Source organism: Gekko japonicus, unplaced genomic scaffold (genome assembly GCF_001447785.1).
Source record: "Gekko japonicus isolate JY-2015 unplaced genomic scaffold, Gekko_japonicus_V1.1 scaffold650, whole genome shotgun sequence".
Classification (NCBI taxonomy): Eukaryota; Metazoa; Chordata; class Lepidosauria; order Squamata; family Gekkonidae; genus Gekko; species Gekko japonicus.
This window is the reverse complement of record NW_015164684.1, coordinates 499,294-520,783: the sequence shown is the minus strand read 5'-3', so window position 1 is coordinate 520,783 and position 21,490 is coordinate 499,294. Positions and strand designations below refer to the sequence as shown.

Sequence of the window (21,490 nt, the reverse complement as noted above, 5' to 3'; positions counted from 1 at the left end):
GGAAAGAGGGGCTGGCAGGCTAACTATTGCTGTTGACAAGGAAGTACCCAACTTTCCAGCTACCCGTGTTTACACAGAAGTAGGCCTCAGCTAAATCCATGGGGCTTCCCCCCAAAAAATAAATGTCATACGATGTTAGTATTGAAGTACTGTAGGTTACAATTGGTTTAGAATAGGCTACCCTAATCAGGAGTCAAGTCAGTGAATTGTTCTGCCTTGTCAGTTATGTACCGGACTGCTCAAGGCTGAGAGGGAGTAGGGTTGTCAACCTCCAGGTAAGGCCTGGAGGGAACTTTGAGAATTACAGCGACTCACCAGACTACGGAGATCGTTTTCCCTGGAGAAAACCGCTTCTCTGGAAGTTGGACTGTATGAGATTGTACCCCACTGAGGTCCATCTCTTCCCTTAAATGTGGCCTCCCCAGGCTCCACCCTCAAATCGCCAGGGATTTACCAACCTGGAATTAGCAAGTCTAAAAGGGAGGGAGACAGGGCTGCCAGCTCTGGGTTGGAAAATTCCTGGAGATTTGGCGGGTGATGCCTGGGGAGGGTGGGGTTTGGGGAAGGGAGAGGCCTCAGTAGGGTATAATGCCACAGAGTCTGTCTTCCAAAGGAGCCATTTTCTCCGGGGCACTGATCTCTGCAGGGCTTTTTTTGTAGAAAAAGCCCAGCAGGAACTCATTAGCATAATAGGCCACACCCAATAGCAGAAACTCATTAGCATATTGGGCCACACCCCTGACAGCACCACTCATTAGTATATTAGGCCGCACCCCCATGTTACCAGAAGTGTGGTCATCCAGCCACACCCACCTTTTGCTTCTTATTCTGTTTACCTTGTTTGTGGTCAAAACCCAGGGCTTTTTTTGTAGCAGGAACTCCTTTGCATGTTCAGCCACACACCCCTAATGTAGCCAATCCTAATGAGTTTCTGCTGTTGGGTGTGGCCTGTTATGCTAATGAGTTCCTGCTGGGTGTGGCCAACTCAGAAGCCAGCTGGAACTCCGTTCCTGTGCGTTCCTGCCCAAAAATAGCCCTGGATCTCTGTAACCTGCAGACCAGTTGTAGTTCCAGGAGATCTCCAGCTGCCACCTGGAGACTGGCAATCCTAGCAGGGAGGTGTAATGTAGTTTTCAAAACAGACTGTAAGTCAATACTACTACAAGTCTGCTGCAAGACTCCCATTATACTTCATTGTTCCCATATTCATTTCCCTGGTCTTCCGACCTTTGCATTGCAGTCCTTGACAATGTTTCTTTTCCCCTTAAAAAATCCGACAGACCTGCCGCAATCCATTGCAACTGGAATCCGTATGGTCCTTGGTCAGAATGTGACGGCTGCAATAAGACCCAGGTATACTATAAACATTGCCCGTATGTGTACCAAGCCAGCGTTCCCTCTAAGCTGAGTCAGTGTGAGCTAGCTCACAGTATTTTAGCCTTTGGCTCACAGATTTTTTTGTCTCAGCTCAGGAAGGAGGGCTCCAGAGCAAACTAATTTATGCAGCGGTCAAATCGCTCCCTCACAACTTTAATGCCAGTAGCTCACAAAGTAGAATTTTTGCTCACAAGACCCCACGGCTTAGAGGGAGCATTGGTCCCAACTAGGGCTAGGGCTGTCAATCTCCAGGTGGTAGCTGGAGATCTCCTGAGATTACATCTGATCTCAGGGCGACAGAGGTCAGCTCACCTGGAGAAAATGGCAGCTTTGGAAGGAGAACTCTACGGCATTAATACCCCACTGAAGTCCCTCCCCTCCCCAGGCCCCGCCCTCCTCAGACTCCACCCCCAAAATCTCCAGGTATTTCCCAACCCAGGGCTGGCAACTCTGACTAGGGCCCACCATGTTCCAAAATTAGGATCTCGTGTTAAGTACTTCAGGACTAACCAAGTGTTACATCTCATTCTCGTGATGTTCAGCCAGCCCTCAATAGGTTGCCTGGAGATCTTCTGCTACTACAGCTGCTCTCTAGACAATAGAGATCAGTTCCCTTGAAGAAAATGGCTGCTTTGAAGGGTGGACTCTATGGCATGGCATCCTGCTGATGAAGAAGAAGAAGAGGAGGAGGAGATTGGATTTATACCCCGCCCTTCACTTGGAGTCTCAGAGCGGCTTACAAACTCCTTTCCCTTCTCCTCCCCAGAACAGACACCCTGTGAGGCGGGTGGGGCTGAGAGAGCTCTGACACAAACTGCTCTTTTTCAAGGACAGCTGTGCCAGAGCTTGCGACTGACCCAAGGTCCCATCAGCAGGTGCAAGTGGAGGAGTGGGGAATCAAACCCGGTTCTCCCAGATTAGAGTCCGCGCACTTAACCACTACACCAAACTGGCTCTCCCTTCCCCAAACCCCGCCTTCCCCAGGCTCCACCCCCAAAACCTCCAGGTACATCCCAACCCAGAGCTGGCAGCCCTCGCCCTCAACGATACAACTCAGTTACGTGATATATATCTGCATCTGCCATAGCACATAACTTTCCCCATGTTTCATTAAAGCCGTGAGAAGATCAAACACTTTAAAAAGGTGATAGCCTTTTGTAGGCCCTGCTCACATGGAGCATTTGCCCCGCTGAAGGCACGGGAGTCCCGCGGAGTATCTGGGCGCGATCACACGGGAACATCTGGGAGGCGTAGCACTCCCGTGGCGAACCCGTGACAAGCCGCCGAAGCCGCGCGGTAAAGAACCACCTCATTGTATGTAGTGGCAAACGCTTTGCCACGGACCGCCTATGGGAGCCTCCCGTCGTGTGATTGCGCCGGCGCGCGGCTTCCTCCCCCGTTGTCCTCTTTGCTGCGGGGAAGCTGCCGTCGCGTCTGATCGCATAGTGGCACATCAGACCGCGACGGTGCAAATAGTCGCTCTCCCCCCCGCCCCGCGTGCTTTACAGCACGTCTGACCGGGGCCATAATGTGTCTTCAGAAACTTGGGAATCTGTGGCCTGGATTTCACTTCACTGCTCAGCTAAGTTTGAAATTTTCCTCTACTGAAAGACAAGCCATTTAAGTTGCAGGCAGACCCCTTAGGCGCGAGGAAAGCTTCAGACTTTGCTGAGGGTGGTAAAAACAATACAGAATATAATATAGGATATGTGAACAGAAAGTACTTGCAGCCCTGATGGAAAAACACATAGGCTTAAGTTTTGTCAGACATCTGGAGGATGTCAGCTCCAAAGCTGTGACAAATTAAAATATTCCTTTGGGTTGCTGTGTCCCCCCCCTCTTGTCGCTTTGAACAGTTTTAGTCCATCCGCTTTCACTGCTGGTATTGTTGATTCATTCATTTATTTGATGTGTTTTTAACACCATTTGTACAATATTTATATGTTCAGTGTATGTCATCTATAGACAGATAGATGTGGACACACAACATATTAATACATATATATGGTTATATGTATATATGAAGCATATGTATACACATGGAATATTGTTTATTGTCACACAGCAACTGAAAAACTCATAGATTTGACAGATGAGTCATCACACGAAACCAGAAAGTGTGACAAAAACAAAAAACCTCGTAGATTTGATTGCAAAATCAAAATGATGATCTTAAAAAGCAGCCAGCTAATTTGCAAAATTTCATAGCATCCCTCTACTACAGATGGATAGTGGATAGCAAGAATGTCTCCCTGGATACCTTTTACAGTTCTAATCATAAAAAGGACAATCTGTTTTGGTGGTTTGCATGAATCTGAATAACGAAAAATATATATACACAAATGTGGCATTAACAGTGTGGTCCTCTGCTTGTTTACTCGAAGATGGTCAGTCCCACTGAATATTTCTCTCAAGTGAGCAGGCACAGGATAGCAACTTAATCCTAGCATATGAATGTGTAAATTGACCTACAGAAGGCTGATTAAACTCATATGAATTGAAATTCTTCTTCCATGAAGCCTTTCGGGAGCTGTTTGTGCTGCAGACAGGAGTCAAACTGTACCTTCTGGCAATCCTAGTAGCATATCTCCCGGCATCTTCATTGTCCTGTAATTTCTTGGGGGGGGGGCAAATTTGAGTTGCAACCATTTGAAGTCAAAAAGTATAGAAAACTAGGGATTCTGCTCCCCTCCCCCTGACTATGGTGCACTTCCAACCTCCACCCACCCACACTTACTCAACAGAACCTGAGGTTGGATTTACTTCTGTCACTTCTCATTAGACTTGCCAAGCCCCCGCTGGGTGCGGGTAAATTCCCGCCCAGGAGGCCTGTTACCCTGCGGCGGTGGATTGGGCCCCGGGGGGAACTCTACCCCCTGCCGGAGGGCATCCCCAGTGTGATGATGTCACCCGGAGGTGACACCATCATGCTGGCCATGTTGTGGGGGGGACACTCTGTGAATCGAGGGAAAACTCTATGGTTTTCCCTCAAGTCATGGTGCCACGCCCCCAACATGGGCGATGCAATGACATCACTTCTGGTGATGTCATTGTGGCACCCGTGCACTTTGCACGTGCGCAGGAAGACTCCTGACGGAGCCCAGAATCCCCCCGCTTTCCAGGTAAGTCGACTTGGCAACCCTACTTCTCATTTGACCTTCCACCTATAGTGTTGCCAACTCTGGGTTGGTAAATTGGTGGAGATTTAGGGGTGGAGCCTTATGGAGGGTGGGGTTTGTGGAGGGGAGGGACCTCAACAGGCTATAATGCCATAGAGGCCACCCTCTCCAGGGGAACTGATCTCTGTAGTCTGGAGAACAGTTGTCGTTCCGAGAGATCTCCAGGCCCCACCTGAAGGCTGGCAATCCTTTTGGCCTACCAGGACTGGCACATTTAATTATTCGGTATTTAAAATGTGTATGCCACCTCTCCGGATCTGCTGGAGGTGGCTCACAACAATAAAACAAAACCAAACACAGTAAAAAGAATTAAAAATATCATTCCAATAAAAAGATAAATAAAAGAAACCAAGCTAGGAAAAAAACCATGCTAATAAAAAAAGCTAACAAAAGCAATCCAGGGCACATAAAATCAAGCAGCTTAAAGTGGCATTGGTAAGACAATCATCAGGTTAGGAGGAGATCATGACTAGAAAAAAAAACATGCTAGAAATAAAAACAGCTAACGAAAGCAATCCAGGGCACATAAAATCAAGCAGCCTAAAGTGGCATTGGTAAGACAATAATCAGGTTAGGAGGAGATCTTGAAACATCTAGAGCCAGTTTGGTCTAGTGGTTAAGTGCGCGGACTCTAATGTGGGAGAACCGGGTTTGATTCCCCATGCCTCCACTTGCACCTGGCTGGATGGCCTTGGGCAAGCCGTAGCTCTGGCACAGCTGTCCTTGAAAGAGCAGTTCTTGAAAGAGTTCTCTCAGCCACACCTACCTCACAGGGTGTCTGTTGTGGGGAGTGGAAGGGAAAGGAGTCTGTAAGCCACTCTGAGACTCCGAGTGAAGGGCGGGGTATAAATCCAATCTCTTTTCTTCTTCTTCTTCTTAAAAGACAGAATCCCTTTGTTAAAAGCATGGGTTAAAAAAAGAACTGTTTTTGCCTGGCACCTAAAGGAGAATAAAGCAGTAACTACTGAGTTGGTTTGTGTGTGTGCAAAGTACCATCAAGTCAAGCCCATTTATGACACCCTGTAGGGTTTTCAGGGCAAGAGATGAACAGAGTCGGTTTGTTATGGCGTGCCTCCACATAGAGACCCTGGTATTAGTTCGTGGTCTCCCATCCAAGGACTAACCAGAGCTGACCCTGCTTAGCTTTTATGCTCTGGCAAGATCAGCCTACCCTGGCCCATCCAGGGTGAGGCAAATACTGCATTTGCAAATTCTTTATTGTCACTTGTTCTGCTGTTTCCCTGAAACAACCTGTTTCCCTCTGGGGTCATGAGGCTGAGAACTCCCCTGCAGCCTTCTTGTGCGGGAGCTTCAGACATGTGTTCTCAGCACTGCAATCTTAAACGCAGCCTTAAATGCAGTCTTCATGACATAAGCACGACACTGGTGGTAGTAGCCAGTGTTCCCTCTAAGATGAGTTAGCGTGAGCTAGCTCACAGCTTTCTAGCCTCCGGCTCACAGATTTTTGTCTTAGCCCAGGAAGGATGGCTCCGGAGCAAACTGATTTATGCAGCAGCCAAATGACTCGCTCACAACTTTAATGCCAGGAGCTCACAAAGTAGAATTGTTGCTCCCAAGACTCCGCCACTTAGAGGGAACATTGGTGGCAGCATGAAGGTATGTTAGGATGTATCCACATCAGGGTCGCCAACCTCCAGGTGGTAGCTGGTGATCTCCTGGGATTACAACTCATCTCTGAGCAACAGAGATCAGTTCCCCTGGAGAGAATGGCTCCTTTGGAAGGTGGACTCTATGGCATGGCATCCTGCTGAGATCTTTCCCCTCCCCAAGACCCACCTAGGGATCGCCTGCTATTACAATTGATCTCCAGACTACAGAGATCAGTTCCCCCAGAGAAAATGGCTCCTTTGGAGGGTGGACTGCATGGCATCATACCCTGCTGAGGCCCCTCCCCTCCCCAAACCCTGCCCTCCCCTGGCTCCACCCCCCAAAATCTCCAGGTATTTCCCAACCCAGAGCTGGCAGCCCTAATCCACATACTGATTTTGCAAATGTAATCGTCGGTCCCCGTCCATCAGGTGGTGGAGAATGCCAACACACCTCGCTGTAGGGTTTAGGCTTTGATCTTGCTAACAGAAGTGACAGTTTGCTCCCCATCCCTGTCCTTCTTATGCTTAAAGCTCAGTGTGCAAGTGCCAAAAGTCAGAGTGCTTTTAAAGGATTGTTTTTGATTTAGATTCGCAGACGAACAATAGCAACGTTTGGACAGTTCGGGGGGTATCCGTGTTCCGGGGAGTCATTCGAATCCCGTACCTGCACTCCTACGAGAGGCTGCCCAACAGAGGATGGCTGTGGCGATCGTTTTAGATGTGCTTCAGGTACGTTTGGAAGAAGTCTCCGTAGGCTGGAGAGAGGGGGTTCACATTTTGCTGGGCAGGGCGGTACATTACAACTCTGCAAGTGACTTTTGCCCAGTGTTTTGGAAGGTATTTTGCAGCCATGCTCTCCCCCACCTCATTTGTATTTAGACCATGCTGCAATGGGAAGGAAGGAGCATTCCTTTTGCAGATTCAAACCACCCATTCTGCACTGCTATTTGCCCCAGAGGAGAGATAAGACAGGCACCAACTTTTTGTTCCCTGCCCAGTGGCCCTGATGCAGTTGTGTGTGGGGGGGGGTGGATTCTGCGGCTGCAACATACCTTTCAAAAAATGCTGGGAAGATCTGATCACAGGTGTTTATCAAGAGGGATGTAAGCAAAGCAGGGACCGCAGGCCAAGATTCCAAAGCCTGAAATGCAAAGCAGGCCGAGGAGAAAAGGGGAGGATTAAAAGGTTTCAGAAATTCAAAATTAGCAGCCGAGACATTGCAAATTAACATATAGGGTCTAGGGTTTTTAAAACTGTATTAAAAGGCTTTTTATATACTACAAACAAAATCTCTGTGATGGTGATAGCAAAGGAGGTCAGCCACTATAATTTCATAAAGTTTGTGGTAGTGGTTTTTTTTCTGGGAGGGGTAGGGAAGATGCCAGCCCCCCCCCCAGCCACTGGGGTTTCCTGATGTAGGCTGGGAAACTCCTGAAGATTTGGGAGTGGAGCCAGGGGGGGACAGGGCCCTCAATGGGGCACAGTGCCACAGAGTCCACCCTCCAGAGCCTCCATTTTCTCCAGGGGAACTGATCTCTGCAGTCTGGAGATGAGCTGTAATTCCAGGGGATCCCCAGGTCCCACCTGGAGGCTGGCATCCCTGGGGGTGGTTGTATTTTTATTATATGTAGCTGCTTCTGCAAGTGCTCCGGTTAGGTAAACTTGACAAATTGAAGCCTGGCTGTCTGAGGAGCTGTATTATGAGTGATCAAAGAGTTGTTCTAAATAGAAAGTCTGGTCTGTTTGCAGATACGAAAAAGCAAGATAATTCTATTAAGGAATACATTTTGGTCTGCTACAGTCACCATGCATTTGGTCAATTGAAAAGATTGTTTTAAATTTTAATGTTTAGCGGCACCATATCAGATGGATATTTCTTTGGAAGCAAATTGCCCAGAAACATATTTAACCTTAAAAACCTATTTCATTATAATGGATCGGATCGTGACTGATGTTTGCCCTGACTCAAGAACTTCTTCTCAGGGAACATGATTTTCCTGGCCCCTCCCTTTCCCGCAGAAGCCCAAATTGTCCCCTGAGATTCTGTTGCTGGGGCACAGGAGATGCCCAGGAATAGGATTGCAGGCAGGGGTCATTTCGTAGAAAAAGAGCTAGGGGGACTCATTAGCATAACTCATTAGCATATGCCACACCCCCTGACATCACCGGAAGTGTGTCCCCCGCGTCCCCCCCCAAAATGACCCCTGATTGCAGGAAGGATTTTGAGCTCACACAGGAGGGGAAAGGTGGGGAAATTGCACTCTATGAGCAGAAGTACTTCTGCCTGCAGAAATGCAAATTGTAACCCAAGTCTCAGTTAGGATCTGGGTTGTCAGCTCCAGGTTGAGAAATACCTGTAGATTTCGGAGGTGGAGCCTGAGGAGGGTGGGGTTTGGGCATAATGCGATAGAGTCCAACTTTCAAAGCGGCCATTTTCTCCAGGTGAAGTGACCTCTGTCGCCTGGAGATCAGTTGTAATAGTGGGAGATCTCCAGCCACCACCTGGAGATTGGCAAGCTTAGTTAGGATAACACTACTAAATTGGGTATTGGCTAGAGTGCACACTTTGCATGCCAAATGTCCCATGTCCAGTCCCTGTCGTCTCCAGTTAAAGAGCTCAGGTAAACAGAAAAGCCGTTATCTGCATGAAACCTTGGAGATTCACTGCCAGCCACTTTATACAAACTTGGGTTCTGGATCAGGATATAAGATATGGTTTGTATCCTAGTGTTGCCAGGCACCCATGGGAGGGTTATGGGGGGCAGCATCTCAGGAGAAAAATTTAAAAGAAAAATAAGGCCTCGTCTACTTAACCGGAAGTTCTGAACATAGAATTCCTGGTGATTCTTAGAGCTACCCAGAAAGGACAAGGGTAGTCCTAGAAATCAGCAGAAACTCTATGGTCAAAATTTCCTGTAAGTAGTTGAGGCCTTTTGAAATGTTCTCACTACGAGGACCATGCCCTTTAGTCCCAGCTTACACCCACCAATCAGGTGAGCACCAACAGGCAAGGGCCTCAATTACCTAGAGCTCTCCTGACATAAGCAGGCAAATGGGAACCCTATTTGTAAGTTTGTAGTGAATAAAATATTTTTGATGGGGGTGGAAAAAAATAAATGTATATGTATCACTAAAGTGGTATTTGCACTTTCTTTTTGGGCAATACCTAGCTGACAAGTAGATTCAGTAAGGACCAGATCCCAACTATGACTGTATATAACTAAGGGCAGGGCTATCAGCAAGAATTCTTCAGGTTCCACCCATAGGTTCTAATCCAAAACAACAGAGTACTTGCTTAGATCACTTCCTCTGCAATGGATGGAGGGCAGACAACTTTGGGGACAAATTTCCAGAGTCCCTGGTCAAACTGAGGACCATGGAGCTGAGCGCACCGTGTGATTTGCTTTCATGTGGTGTTTTGTTGTATATGGGAGGTGTGAGGGTGGTGACCCCATTCTCTGTGGGCCTGCGGTGGTTCTTGGCAGCTTTGTTTCATTGTGGCTATCTTCTCTATGCCCGCAGGGCTGTGCATAAGCAGGTCGTTGGTGTGCAATGGAGATTATGACTGTGAGGAAGACAGGTCCGATGAAGACCGATGTGAGGTAACCAAGGTGGTTTGTGACACCAATAAGCTACCTCCTAATGTGGAACTGACAGGTGCAGGGTAAGGTCCTTGGCAATTCTTATTTACATCTACATAGTACATTCCAAGTGTTCAAAGCATTTGACATACATTATGTTATGGCTGTGTGAAATAAGATTACCTTTTCACTGGACTTCTATGCCACTTAATATCTAAAGATGATTTCTTTAATTGTCAGTGATGACAGGGAGATATTTGGACACTAGAAATATATAATCTTTTGGGGGAGGGGGTGGCTGGCAAGAAACTGTTTTGAAGTCAGAAGGTTGCCAGAAAAGGAGACAGAATCCTTGATGGTATTTTTGATCTCTCTCCTCTTGGGGAGTTTATGTATTTATTAATTATATTTTGAAATTGAGCAAACTTCAGAGGATGGCGGAAGACAGGAAGGCCTGGCGTGATCTGGTCCATGGGGTCGCGAAGAGTCGGACTCGACTATGCGACTGAACAACAACAGAATTATATTTATTATCCACATTTTGCTCTTAAAGTCCTCAAGCAACTCATAACATTTGAAAAACATACTCTTGTCTATTTCTTCCCCCTCTTCTCCCACTCCTAATATATTAGTCCCCTTTGCGAAGTTAATTCTGTAGTTCTTTCTTCTGGGGTTGAGAGCTCTTTGATGTCTAGAAAGCCCAGCAGGGAGGAGCCAGTGGCGAAAGGGCAGTTGTTTGGAGGGTGAACTCTGTAGCTCCACCTCCCAGGTCAAGACATCTTTAATATCTCCAGCACCAAGTTCCAAGTGCATCAGATCTGCTTTTGTGAAACTGATCTGCAACATCTGTCTGAGTGTTTGCCTGTTCCCAAAGTACACACAGACCATAAGACTCCCATACCCTCATTTCACCAGAAAACTAGGAGTCAAACTAGACCAAAATAGATTTCACAGCATTGGGTCACGAAAGCACAGCCTCACAAGCCCTGTTGTTGCCAATGTCCTGGTGGTGTCTAGAGATCTCTTGCTATTATGGTGGATCTCCAGACGACCAAGATCTCTGACCCTGGACAAAATTGCTGCTTTGGAGGGTGGACTCTATGGACGATTCTGTATTGGCTTTTCCCTCCATTCTTTTACCAAACCCACCTTGGAACAGATGTTCCCCTCTGCATTTTATGCTGCTTTTACTTTCTTGGATCATTGGATTTTATGGTACACTGTATGCCGCTTTCACTTTTCTTCATCATCAGGTTTAATGGTACCTTCTGCATAGATTTATGGCCATTCAGGGGTGACTTCTCAGTCAGTACAGGGTTGCCCTGGGGTATTTGGGTGTGGTTTTGAGCCGCACCTTTTCCTTAGTGTCGAGGAAATGTGGAGCGAATGCCAGATGCAGAATCGCCCTATGGCATTTTAAAGCACTGCGACTGACACATCCTTGAGTGATTTCAGCTCATGCTTTACTTAAGTGATTTCAGGAAAAAAGAGATACAGTAGCTAGCCCACAGGCTGCTTATATGTCCGTTCACAACCACACCCATTACACACACCTGTGATAGGCTATATACAAAAGTTACAATCTTATAGGTTCTCTTTAGAGAGGTATAGTTAGCAGGTCTGGTTCTGATTGCTACAGTGATGTGGACATATGAAGCTGCCTTATATTGAATCTATCTGACCATGGGTCCGTCAAGGCCACTGTTGTCTACTCAGGCTGGCAGCAGCTCTCCAAGGTCTCAAGTCTCAGTCCCCAGACTGGGATCCCTGGTCTTTGAAGGTTGTGATATTACATTTGTGCACGAGCAAGTTGTTCCCTTTACAGTGCTCGACTCTCCATATCTGATCTGAAACTATTTCAGCAGATAGTTTCAGAGGGCAGCTGTTTTGGTCTGCAGTAGAACAGCTAGATTTGTGTCCAGTATCTCAGCAGACTGGCACATAGGGCTGGCCATGAACTACTATTGTGCCTTAGCGTGGTGGATTCACTCTTGGTGCATTTACAAAGGCCTCAGTACAAAGGCTAGATGATTAATTAAAAGCATACAAATTACAGGGTTTTTAAAAAAAATATATCTTGTGGCTGACCTCGATTCAGAACGAACAAAGAGAAAACCAATGGGAGTAGATTGGCCACGATTGTTCTTCATGTTGCATTAATTTTAGGTCAAAACGAAACTTAGCTAGGGTAGTTTCCATAGAGATGAAAATGCATTAGAATTAGCAGGTACTTGCTCTCTGCTGTCAACACAATCTAGGGGAAAATTTTGTTATTCTTTAAGGTAACTTGTTGCATTGGGGAACTGCACCATGGGTCTACCAATCAAGAACGTAATTATTAAAGAAGTATACTCTGTTCTGCTAGATTCGAGTCCAGTAACTCCTTAGAGATCAATAAGACTTTCAGAGTGTGATCTTTTCAGAGTCAAAGCTCCCTTTGTCAGCTGTCTTAGGCCAGGTTTTTGGCGAAGGGAGCTTTGACCCTCGAAAGCTCATACCCTGAAAATCTTCCTGGTCTCCAAGGCACTACTGGACTTGGATCCATCTGTTTTACTGCAGACAAATACGACTACCCTCTGAAACTACACTCTGTTCTGTGTGTAATTTTTTGCAAATTTAATAGGGCTGTGTGCTCGGTATATACCAAGCTGAATAGATACCTGAAAAATACTTTATTGGTATTTCTCAGGTATTTATTCAGGTATTTATTCAGCCTAATCAGATTAGAGAATCTGATCCAGCTACGGAAATAGCTGCACCCGAATAAAAGCTGATATTATTTGGCTTTTAACTGGTCGTGGCTAGAAGGCATTTAAAGTTTAAATGCCCTCTAAAGTCACCAAGTCATGCTCCCACCATGGTGCAACTCAGCAAGTGAACTCAGAAGGCATTAAAAGTTTAAATGCCTTCTGAACTTCATTATACTTTGTGGAACGATCCCCATAGGGTATAATGAAACCGAATAAGTTTGGGTTTCCTGAATATTTACCCAAATCCCAATACAGTGCCAATATTGGGATTCGGGAATATTCAGGAATAATGATATTTTTCGGGTCCAATAGACCCAAAACAGGGGGCGAAATTTTTTTTGCACACCCTGTATACTGCCAATCTGTTCTGCTAGGTTGAAAGGAGCCTTTCTTTGGCAGAAGAAGTTCTTCCACCAGTGAAAGATGATAGACTATTCACCCAGAGAAAGTCTTGTGGCACTGGAAGAAGGCTGTACCTTTCGCTCAGAAGAATGGTCAGCCACAGTCTACAGTTGTACTGATATCAATTGCAACCGATATTTCTAACTCCCTTGAGCTTTACAGCCTATGTGATAACTGTGCAGTATCCTTTCTCCTTTCCTTTTTTGCAGTTTTGATGCCCTTACAGGTAAAACCAAAGGAAGAGTCATCCATACGAAAAGTTTTGGTGGCCAGTGCCGAAAGGTGTTTAATGTTGACCAGAGAGACTATTATCGCCAGAGTGTCAGTGTCCTTTCTTACACATTCCAGGTATGCTTGTCTTAGCTTTTTAAAGGTACAGAATTACCTTCAGGATTCTTTTTTAAAAAAAGTTAATGTAATTGTGATACAGCTTTATCTTAAGGGTTTCAGATGGGTTATAGAGCATGGCCACGATCCAGCAAAAGCTGCTTGCTGTTTATGGCTAGTGTATACTTTTACCAGAGTTATGGTACAAATAGGAACAAGCCAACCCAGGTGGAGGGGAGAGAGTCGGCATGCTGGTCCCGTCACATCTATGCAAGCTTGCCCAGACATGAACACAGCGCATACACATCAAACAGTTTGTATACATGTAGGTGCTGTGCTCCACATTTGGGTAAGCATTCTGTGACAAGGCCCGGGGTTCTCCTGACCCCCTCAGGCCTTGTTTGAGGTGATTTGATCCCCCTGTTCTTTCTCTGGAACACTGGGATAAATCCCCTCTTTGATAGTGTACTGAGTCTGGGTTTGGATCTTTGCACACACAGTTGTCCTTTCCGCACTTAGATCTCACCCCTGGTTTTATCAGAGTTCAACTCGCGACACAATACCTTGCATTTATCCCTGGTTATAACAGCATCTGTTTATCCCAGGATAAGTGTGGGGTGAAACCGGGGTGACCGCAATGTAATGTGGAAACAAAAAAATACCCTGAGATAATTACAGGGGTGAACTCGAGTGTAGTGTAGAATGTAAGTTTGGGGGACAGGGTTGAACCAGGATTTAAGGTCTAGTGCCTTTCGGCCTGAGCAAATGTTGTCCTTCCTGCTTAGATAGTATACACAGGACATGGACTGTTGCCCTGGAATTCTACAACAGAGCAATGAGTGACACTTAAACTGTCAGACTGATCACAAGTAAGGCCAGAGTTAGCACGCTCGTTCTGACTCCTGCTGTACAAAGGTTGGCTTGTCCCTTCACAGGTTCTGTGTACAGGACTAAGTGGTGAAGCTAGAGCTGGGCGGATGTCATTTCTTCCATTCCATTGGATTCCATTCCATAGTTTCATCCAGTGGTCCATTCCACCTCCTTCCAATGAATAGTCTGTGAATTTAATTTGTATAGTTGCACCCCTGGTGCATATTTGGATACATACTTGTGTTGCAATTTGCACTTCTGTAGTATTTCCATAATGCTAGGGCATATCCAAATGCATACTTTGCCCCCAAATATGGAATGCACCAGTGGGAAATGGGCAAAAAGGAATATGCATGCTGTTTTATTCCTCAACATGGACACTCAGGATCAGAATGGCAATATTCTGGAACAAAATTTCTTTCGGAGAGCATTTAAAAAGTGTCCCTACCAATGCTCCCTCTAAGCTGTGGAGTCTTGTGAGCAAAATGTCTACTTTGTGAGCTACTGGCATTAAAGAATTATTTGGCTGCAGCATAAATTAGTCTGCTCTGGGGCCATCCTTCCTGAGCTAACACAAAAATGTGTGAGCTGGAGGCTAAGAAACTGTGAGCTTAGCTCAGCTTAGAAGGAACACTGGTTCCTACTTACCTCTGAATGTGCCTTCCATCACAGAGTTGACCGTGAGCACAGAAACATAGTGTGTCAGGGAGAAGGCTACACTGAATTCTTTTTATCTGACATGCTAGTTATGCATGTACAGAGATATTTCTAGATGGGGAAAGCATGAAACATGATAGTCCACTTGCAATCTGAACCATTACAGACTGGGAAAAGCTTCCCCCATTTGAATGTGTTCAGTATATAAACTGGGCCTGCATTTCTGATTGAAAGCAATGGAATGGGATTTTGCCATGCATAAGTCCCTGTGATGAGTGCAAAGGTCTTCAGTCCTCTGGGGGAGAAGTGCTGTAAATACTGAATACACAACATAAAATGATAGGTATTGTTATGTAAAATCTTTCTGTTGGATTAGCATCACTTAGATCATACTACAGAGATTGCATAGATCATATGGTTAGTTTGTTTGTTTTTAATGCCAGTATACTCTTTTAGACTTGGGTAGCTGAAGAATAGATGCTTTCGAATTATGGTGCTGGAGAAAACTCTTGAGAGTCCCTTGGACTCCAAGGAGATCAAATCAGTCAATCCTAAAGGAAATCAACCCTGACAGTTCCCTGGAAGGCCAGATACTGAAGCTGAAGCTCAAATACTTTGGCCACCAAATGAGAAGGGAGCCCTCACTGGAGAAGACCCTGATGCTGGGAATGATTGAAGGTAACAGAAGAAGGGGACGGCAAAGGATGAGATGTTTAGACAGGGTTATCGATGCAACAAACATGAAATTGAGCAAAGTCTGGAGGATGGTAGAAGACAAGAGGGCCTGGCATCATGTGGTCCATGGGGTCACGAAGAGTCAGACTCGACTGTGCAACTGAACACCAACAACAACAAAAGCCAAAGCTAGCCCAATCTCATCAGATCTTGAAAACTAAGCAGGGTTAGCCCTGGTTAGCACTTGGATGGGAGACCACCAAGGAAGTCCAGGGTTGCTAGGCAGAGGCAGGCAATGGCAAACCACCTGTGAATGCCTCTTGCCTTGAAAACCCTACAGGGCACCATAAGTTGGCTGTGACTTGACAGCACTTCACACACAGAGACTCTCTTAACATGTCTCCGTATCTGAGCTGAGAAGTACTGCAAACCAAGCTAGTAGATATTTTCTCTTTGGGGGGGGGAAAGAATATGATCTATAATTTTTTTTGTTTTGTCTATAGGTGCAGATTCAGAATGATTTTCATACTGAGTTTTATGACAGTAGCTGGTCTTATATGAAGCACAATGTGAACCAGGGATTTGGAAGCTCAAGCAATTACTTTAAAACCAACACAAATTCTGCAGGCGAGTCACAGGTAAATATTTTGACGTTCTCTTTCCTTCTCCAAGTGAACAAAGTTTGAGTCCAGTGGCCCCTTTAAGACCATCAAAGCTTAATTCTGGGTGTAAGCTTTCGTGTGCATGCACACTTCCCCCGGCGGCCGGATCTGGGCTGGTGGGTAAGAGGCCCGTCGAGAGGTCAAACCCCTGCCCCCCGGGGGGACCTGGCAATTCTAGAGTGCAGCAACAGGCCTGCCTTCTCCCCACTCATGCTTTGGTAGACTGTGGCCCCGGTCACACTGGGGGAAAAGACACGACCAAAGCGCAGCTTTTCTGAGCCGCATCAAAAGAGACGCGTGGCGGCGGGATCAGACAGATCCCCCAAGCCACCGCGCAGTTGCTCCCCGGCACAATCAGATGCCGGGGGGAAGCCACGGAATGGACAGTGAGGCAGCCTGCTGCGCATGTGTGCGCCTGCACAGTTTGGTCGGGGGCCTCGCATGCTGCTGGAGACGGGCGCGCCGGCAATCCCATGGTCGCATTTGATGCAGATTTTCAGGTAGGTAGCATAGGCGTAATCTTCGTGGGGGCGGCGGGGCTTCAGCCCCCGCCGAAATTTTCAGGAAGGTACTCAGCCTCCCCCGGGAGCCACCCTTGCTCCTAGCAAAGCAATGCCTCTGGCCCAGCCCCAGCCCCCCCCCGGGAAATTGGAAAGTCTACACCCTTGGTAGGTAGTAGTGTTTTCTAGGGGGGGGGGCGTTGATGCTCGGTTTCAGCCGGAAGGGACGGATCGGGGACGGGTGCGCTCCATATCCCAGATGTTGCGGTGTGATCACGCCCGTTTGATGCACCCCCGATCTGTCCCTCTTGCGGGGCCAATCCTCCCGTGTGACGGGGACCTGTGATGAGCAGTAGGTGAACAACCCCACTCTTTTGCCCATTAGCAACAAAAATGGTATCATTTCCAGGGGTAGCCATGTTGGTCTGCAGAAGAACAGCTTGATTTGAGTCCAGTAGCATCTTAGAAGCCAACAGGATTTTGGTGGTATGAGAGTTCAGGAGTCAAAGGTCCCTTTGTCAGATAGGGAGCTTTGACTCTCCAAAGTTCCTACCCTGAAAATCTTTCTGATCTCTCAGGTGGCACTGAACTCCAATCAAAATGGTATGCTTGACCACTGAAAACAAAGCAGTAATCAATCTGCTCTTTTGTCAGAAAGGAAGATATCAGCTATGGAGCCCCTCTTATCCATACTTTTCTGCCACTATGAAAACAGTGTCCTGATTTGTTTATTTTTTCCTCCCCTTCCTAGAGTGAGCGCCTTATGGTTTTGGAAAACAGTGTGGAAGTTGCCCAGTTCATCAATAATCAGCCAGAATTTCTAACGCTTGCGGAGGACTTCTGGAAAGAGCTCGCCAATCTCCCCGCATTCTATGAATACAATGCATACCGAAAATTAATTGACCGTTTTGGAACACACTTCTTTCACTCTGGATCTTTAGGAGGACTATATAAAGCTCTGCTTCATATAGGTACAGATGACATGAAAGCAAAAGGTAATGGGCTGGAGTAATCATTCTAAATAGTAAAACATCTCATGAGCAACCAAAATGCCTTCGATTTTTATGTCTAAAAATGAAGCAAACCCAAAATATTCCATTCTTTTTGAAATGCTGGGGAAGGCCTATTCAGGTGTGCAAGGGGTACAATCCCATGGGAAATACACTTGAAGAACCTCTTACATCCAGAGTTAGTGTGGTGGGAGACTCATCATGGTGTAGTGGAGAGCGTATCAGACTAGGATCTAGGATCCTGACACTACTTGCCTTAGCAAAGATGGAAATCGCGGCTAAGTGGAAGGATAGTAGGGATCCCTCTAGCTCAGCTTGGAAAAATAGAATACGGGACTGCTTTATAATTGCTAAATTGACTGATAAAATCCTACGAGAAACACATACCACCTATAAATCATGACTGTTTCATACTTGGGCACCAATCCTAGACTACCTGAAGTCGCAAGCAGTGATTCCTGCTACGGCCGATAATTTGGACCTGATAAATCTCTGATTAGCCTCATGTTAGGTCTACAGTCTGTTCTGTGGAGTGTAGTTATAGTAATTGAGTTAGATCCTTGTTGTTTTATAAAGTCGTTTATATGAACTTTTTTTTAATTATGGGGGGGGGTGAGGGGAACCCGGGGGATTGTTGATGTTATTTTTAATGTAAATTTTTCATATTTTTAAATATAAAAAAACCCCTAGGATCTGGGAGGCACAGGTTTGAATCCCAACTCTGCCAAAAAAGCTCACTGGGTGACCTTGGCCCAGTCACTTACTCTCAGCCTAACCTACCTCACAGGGTTACTGTGAAGATAAAATAGAGGAGAGGAGAGCAGTGTAAAATGCTTTTGGTCCCCATTGTGGAGAAAAGCAGGATATAAATGAAAAAAAAATGAATAAATACATTCAAGATTGCCTTTCTGTTAAGATTTTCTTCTGAGGCCCTGCCACTAAACTTTAAGCACCGGGCAAAACCCGCTCATATTCTTCCAGGACCTTTATTATTCCTCCCTCTCATGCACTTGACTTTGTGTCTTCTAGAGGCAGGCTAGAAATATAAATAAATAAATAAAACATTTCTGCTTCAAAATGTTTTTGGATCGTTTCATTTTAGGGTGGTGTTTACACTTGGTCTTATTGTTAGTTTTATGATTCATACATTATGTGTACAAAGTTTGAGTCGAGTGACATGAAAGCTTATACCCAGAATTAAACTTAAAGGTGCCACTCAACTCAAACTTTTGTTCTGTTGCTTCAGACCAACACGGCTACCCCCTAGGGTTGCCAGCTCGGGGTTGGAAAATACCTGGGGACTTTGGGGGTGGATCCAAGAGAGGGCGGGGTTTGGGGAGGGGAGGCACCTCAACATGGTACAGTGCCATGGAGTCCACCCTTCAGAGCAGCCATTTTCTCCAGGGAAGCTGATCTCTGTCATCTGGAGATCAGTTATAAAAGCGAGAGGTCTCCAGGCCTCACCTGGAGGGAGGCAACCCTACTACCCACCTGAATGTATGTTATTTGTATCATCATTTCTTTTGGTATTTGCTTATTGATAGCCAGCTCAAGAGCAGTATGAGATACCAACAGTTTAAGTAAGTTCTGCTGTGCAAGCCCCTTCGGAATGAATGGGAACTGTGTATTTCCTGCTAGATTGTCCTCCCTGTCCCAGGGTGTGTTAGGTCAGCCTGAACCACAGCAGGGTTCCTAAACCAGATGTGGCTCTCCTACACGCAGCAACAAACATTAGGTTAAAACTAGTTTAATTGTGTAGGTCGAATTGTCTGTTTTGTACACAGATGACTTCAAATGCAAATGCGATGTCCCTGCTGTGACATAACTATTCAGGCATTCTACAGTGTAGAATATGCACTCGTCCTGCTGAAGTAGCAGCATCGAGCAGGCTGTCTCAGGAAACACTTGGGGTCCCATTTAGCAGGAAGTTCTCGGGGAACCCTGGCAGTAGAGCACTCAGCCTTCATCGCATAGTCAAAAATAATGGATCTCTTTCCTCCTACTAGCTCTGAGCATGAGTGACATGCATCGATGCGTTTCATCATCCCTAAATATCCTTTTTATGATCGAGAAAATATCCATCGAATGCAACAAACTGGAATCCCTGTTACGGCAATCGTCAGGTAAATGACCCCTTATTTCTGCTAATTAATAGCAGCTACATCAATCATGTCAATGAAATGGACATTGCACTAAAGTGATGAGATCCTCTTACAAAAGGTGGGCTCCTGTCATTTAATCGCTGAGCAGGAAAGGGAAGTTTGGCAGGTGCACATTATCATTTATCAGCAGGGCCAGCTCCATGTTGGGAAATACCTGGAGATTTTGAGGGTGGATCCTGAGGGGGGGGCAGGATTTGTGAAAGGGAGGGATGTCAGTGGGGTCTGATGCCATGGGCCCCTCTCAAACTGCCTTTGTAATCCATTTTAGTAGCTGGTGTCTAATGGATTTCTTATGCCATTTCAGACCAGAACCATTTTAGCAACCAGCTGCTAATGGATTTTATTTACCTTTTCATACAAAGCCACTCCCATCCGTTAGCAAAGCATGGTTGAGCCGTTCTTGACAGAAACTGCTTTATTCCGTTTTCACTTCTTCTTTGTGCTTCTGAATCGCTGTCGTGGGCTGTTTAAAATGTCTGCAGTACTTCCAACAGTGCTGCTTTTTATCCCACCCCCACCCTTTTTCACCCATGCGATCTGGGTGGGGAAATGCCTGGAGATTTTGGGGTGGAGCCTAGAGAGGGTGAGGTTTGGGGAGGGGAGGGGAGGGACCTCAATATGGTATAATGCCATAGGGTCCACCTTCCAAAGCAGCCATTTTCTCCAGGTGAACTGATCTCTGACACCTGGAGATCAGTTGCAAATAGGGTTGCCAAGTCTCACCTTGTTCCGGAGCGGGGGACTCCCAGGTCGATCAGGAGTAACCAGGAGTAACTAGGAGTAACCAGGAAGTGACGTGATGACGCTGGGCACGCTGGGGGCGGGGCCACGACCATCTGAGGGAAAACCATAGAGTTTTCCCTCGGATGACTGTGGCCCCACCCAATGTTCCCTTTAAGCTGTGGAGTCTTGTGAGCAAAAATTCTACTTTGTGAGTTACTGGCATTAAAGTTGTGAGTGAGCGATTTGGCTGCTGCATAAATTAGCTTGCTCTGGAGCCATCCTTCCTGGGCTAAGACAAAAATCTGTGAGCTGGGGGCTAAAAAACTATGAGCTAGCTCACACTAACTCAGCTTAGAGGGAACACACAGTGGCCAGAAATACCAGTGCCATCAGGAGGTCCCACTGCTGGACCTCCTGATGGCACTGTGGGGGGGTCAACAGTGGGATGGCTTCAGATGTCCTGGTCCCACTGGTGGACCTCCTGATGGCACTGGTATTTCTGGCCACTGTGTGATACAGAGTGTTGGACTGGATGGGCCTTTGGCCTGATCCAACATTGGCATCTCTTATGTTCTTATGAACACTGGCCCCACCCCCAGCGTACCCGGCGTGGCCGCATCACCTCCTGCTGACGTGCACGTCGGGGTGGAGTTCCCCCCGGGGCCCGATCCGGCGGCGGCGGGGAACGGGCCTCTGGGGCGGGGTTTTCCCCGCCCCCCGGGGGGACTTGGCAAGCCTAGTTGCAAACCCTGTAGATCTCCATCTATCCCCTTGAGGTTTATCAACCCTGTTTATCAGAACTACAGGGATAAGTTGCAACCATAGATATAGAAGAAAAAGAGTAACATGCCCTCCTCCGGGGTTCCCGTTTATAACTGGGTTCTCTTTCTGAGTGGCAAAAGCGCAATGTGTCTATGTGCATACAAGGGTGCAGTGGCTTTGGGAGATGTTTTGAGGGGCTACTGATTTAACTTGATTCACCTTTCTTCCATCTTGAAGTATATT

The 21,490-nt window shown here is 46.4% G+C and overlaps 1 protein-coding gene across 1 annotated transcript in view; it reads left to right on the top strand.

Moving 5' to 3' along the window:
• C7 (complement component 7) overlaps window positions 1-21,490 on the top strand; it is a 49,547-nt gene that overhangs the window by 2,780 nt on the left and 25,277 nt on the right. Inside the window, exons 3-9 of the mRNA XM_015409328.1 lie at window positions 1,281-1,353; window positions 6,754-6,895; window positions 9,689-9,830; window positions 13,109-13,247; window positions 15,932-16,066; window positions 17,342-17,585; window positions 19,607-19,723. Coding sequence (XP_015264814.1) covers window positions 1,281-1,353; window positions 6,754-6,895; window positions 9,689-9,830; window positions 13,109-13,247; window positions 15,932-16,066; window positions 17,342-17,585; window positions 19,607-19,723 — 992 coding nt within the window. The remainder of the gene's footprint in view (window positions 1-1,280; window positions 1,354-6,753; window positions 6,896-9,688; window positions 9,831-13,108; window positions 13,248-15,931; window positions 16,067-17,341; window positions 17,586-19,606; window positions 19,724-21,490) is intronic.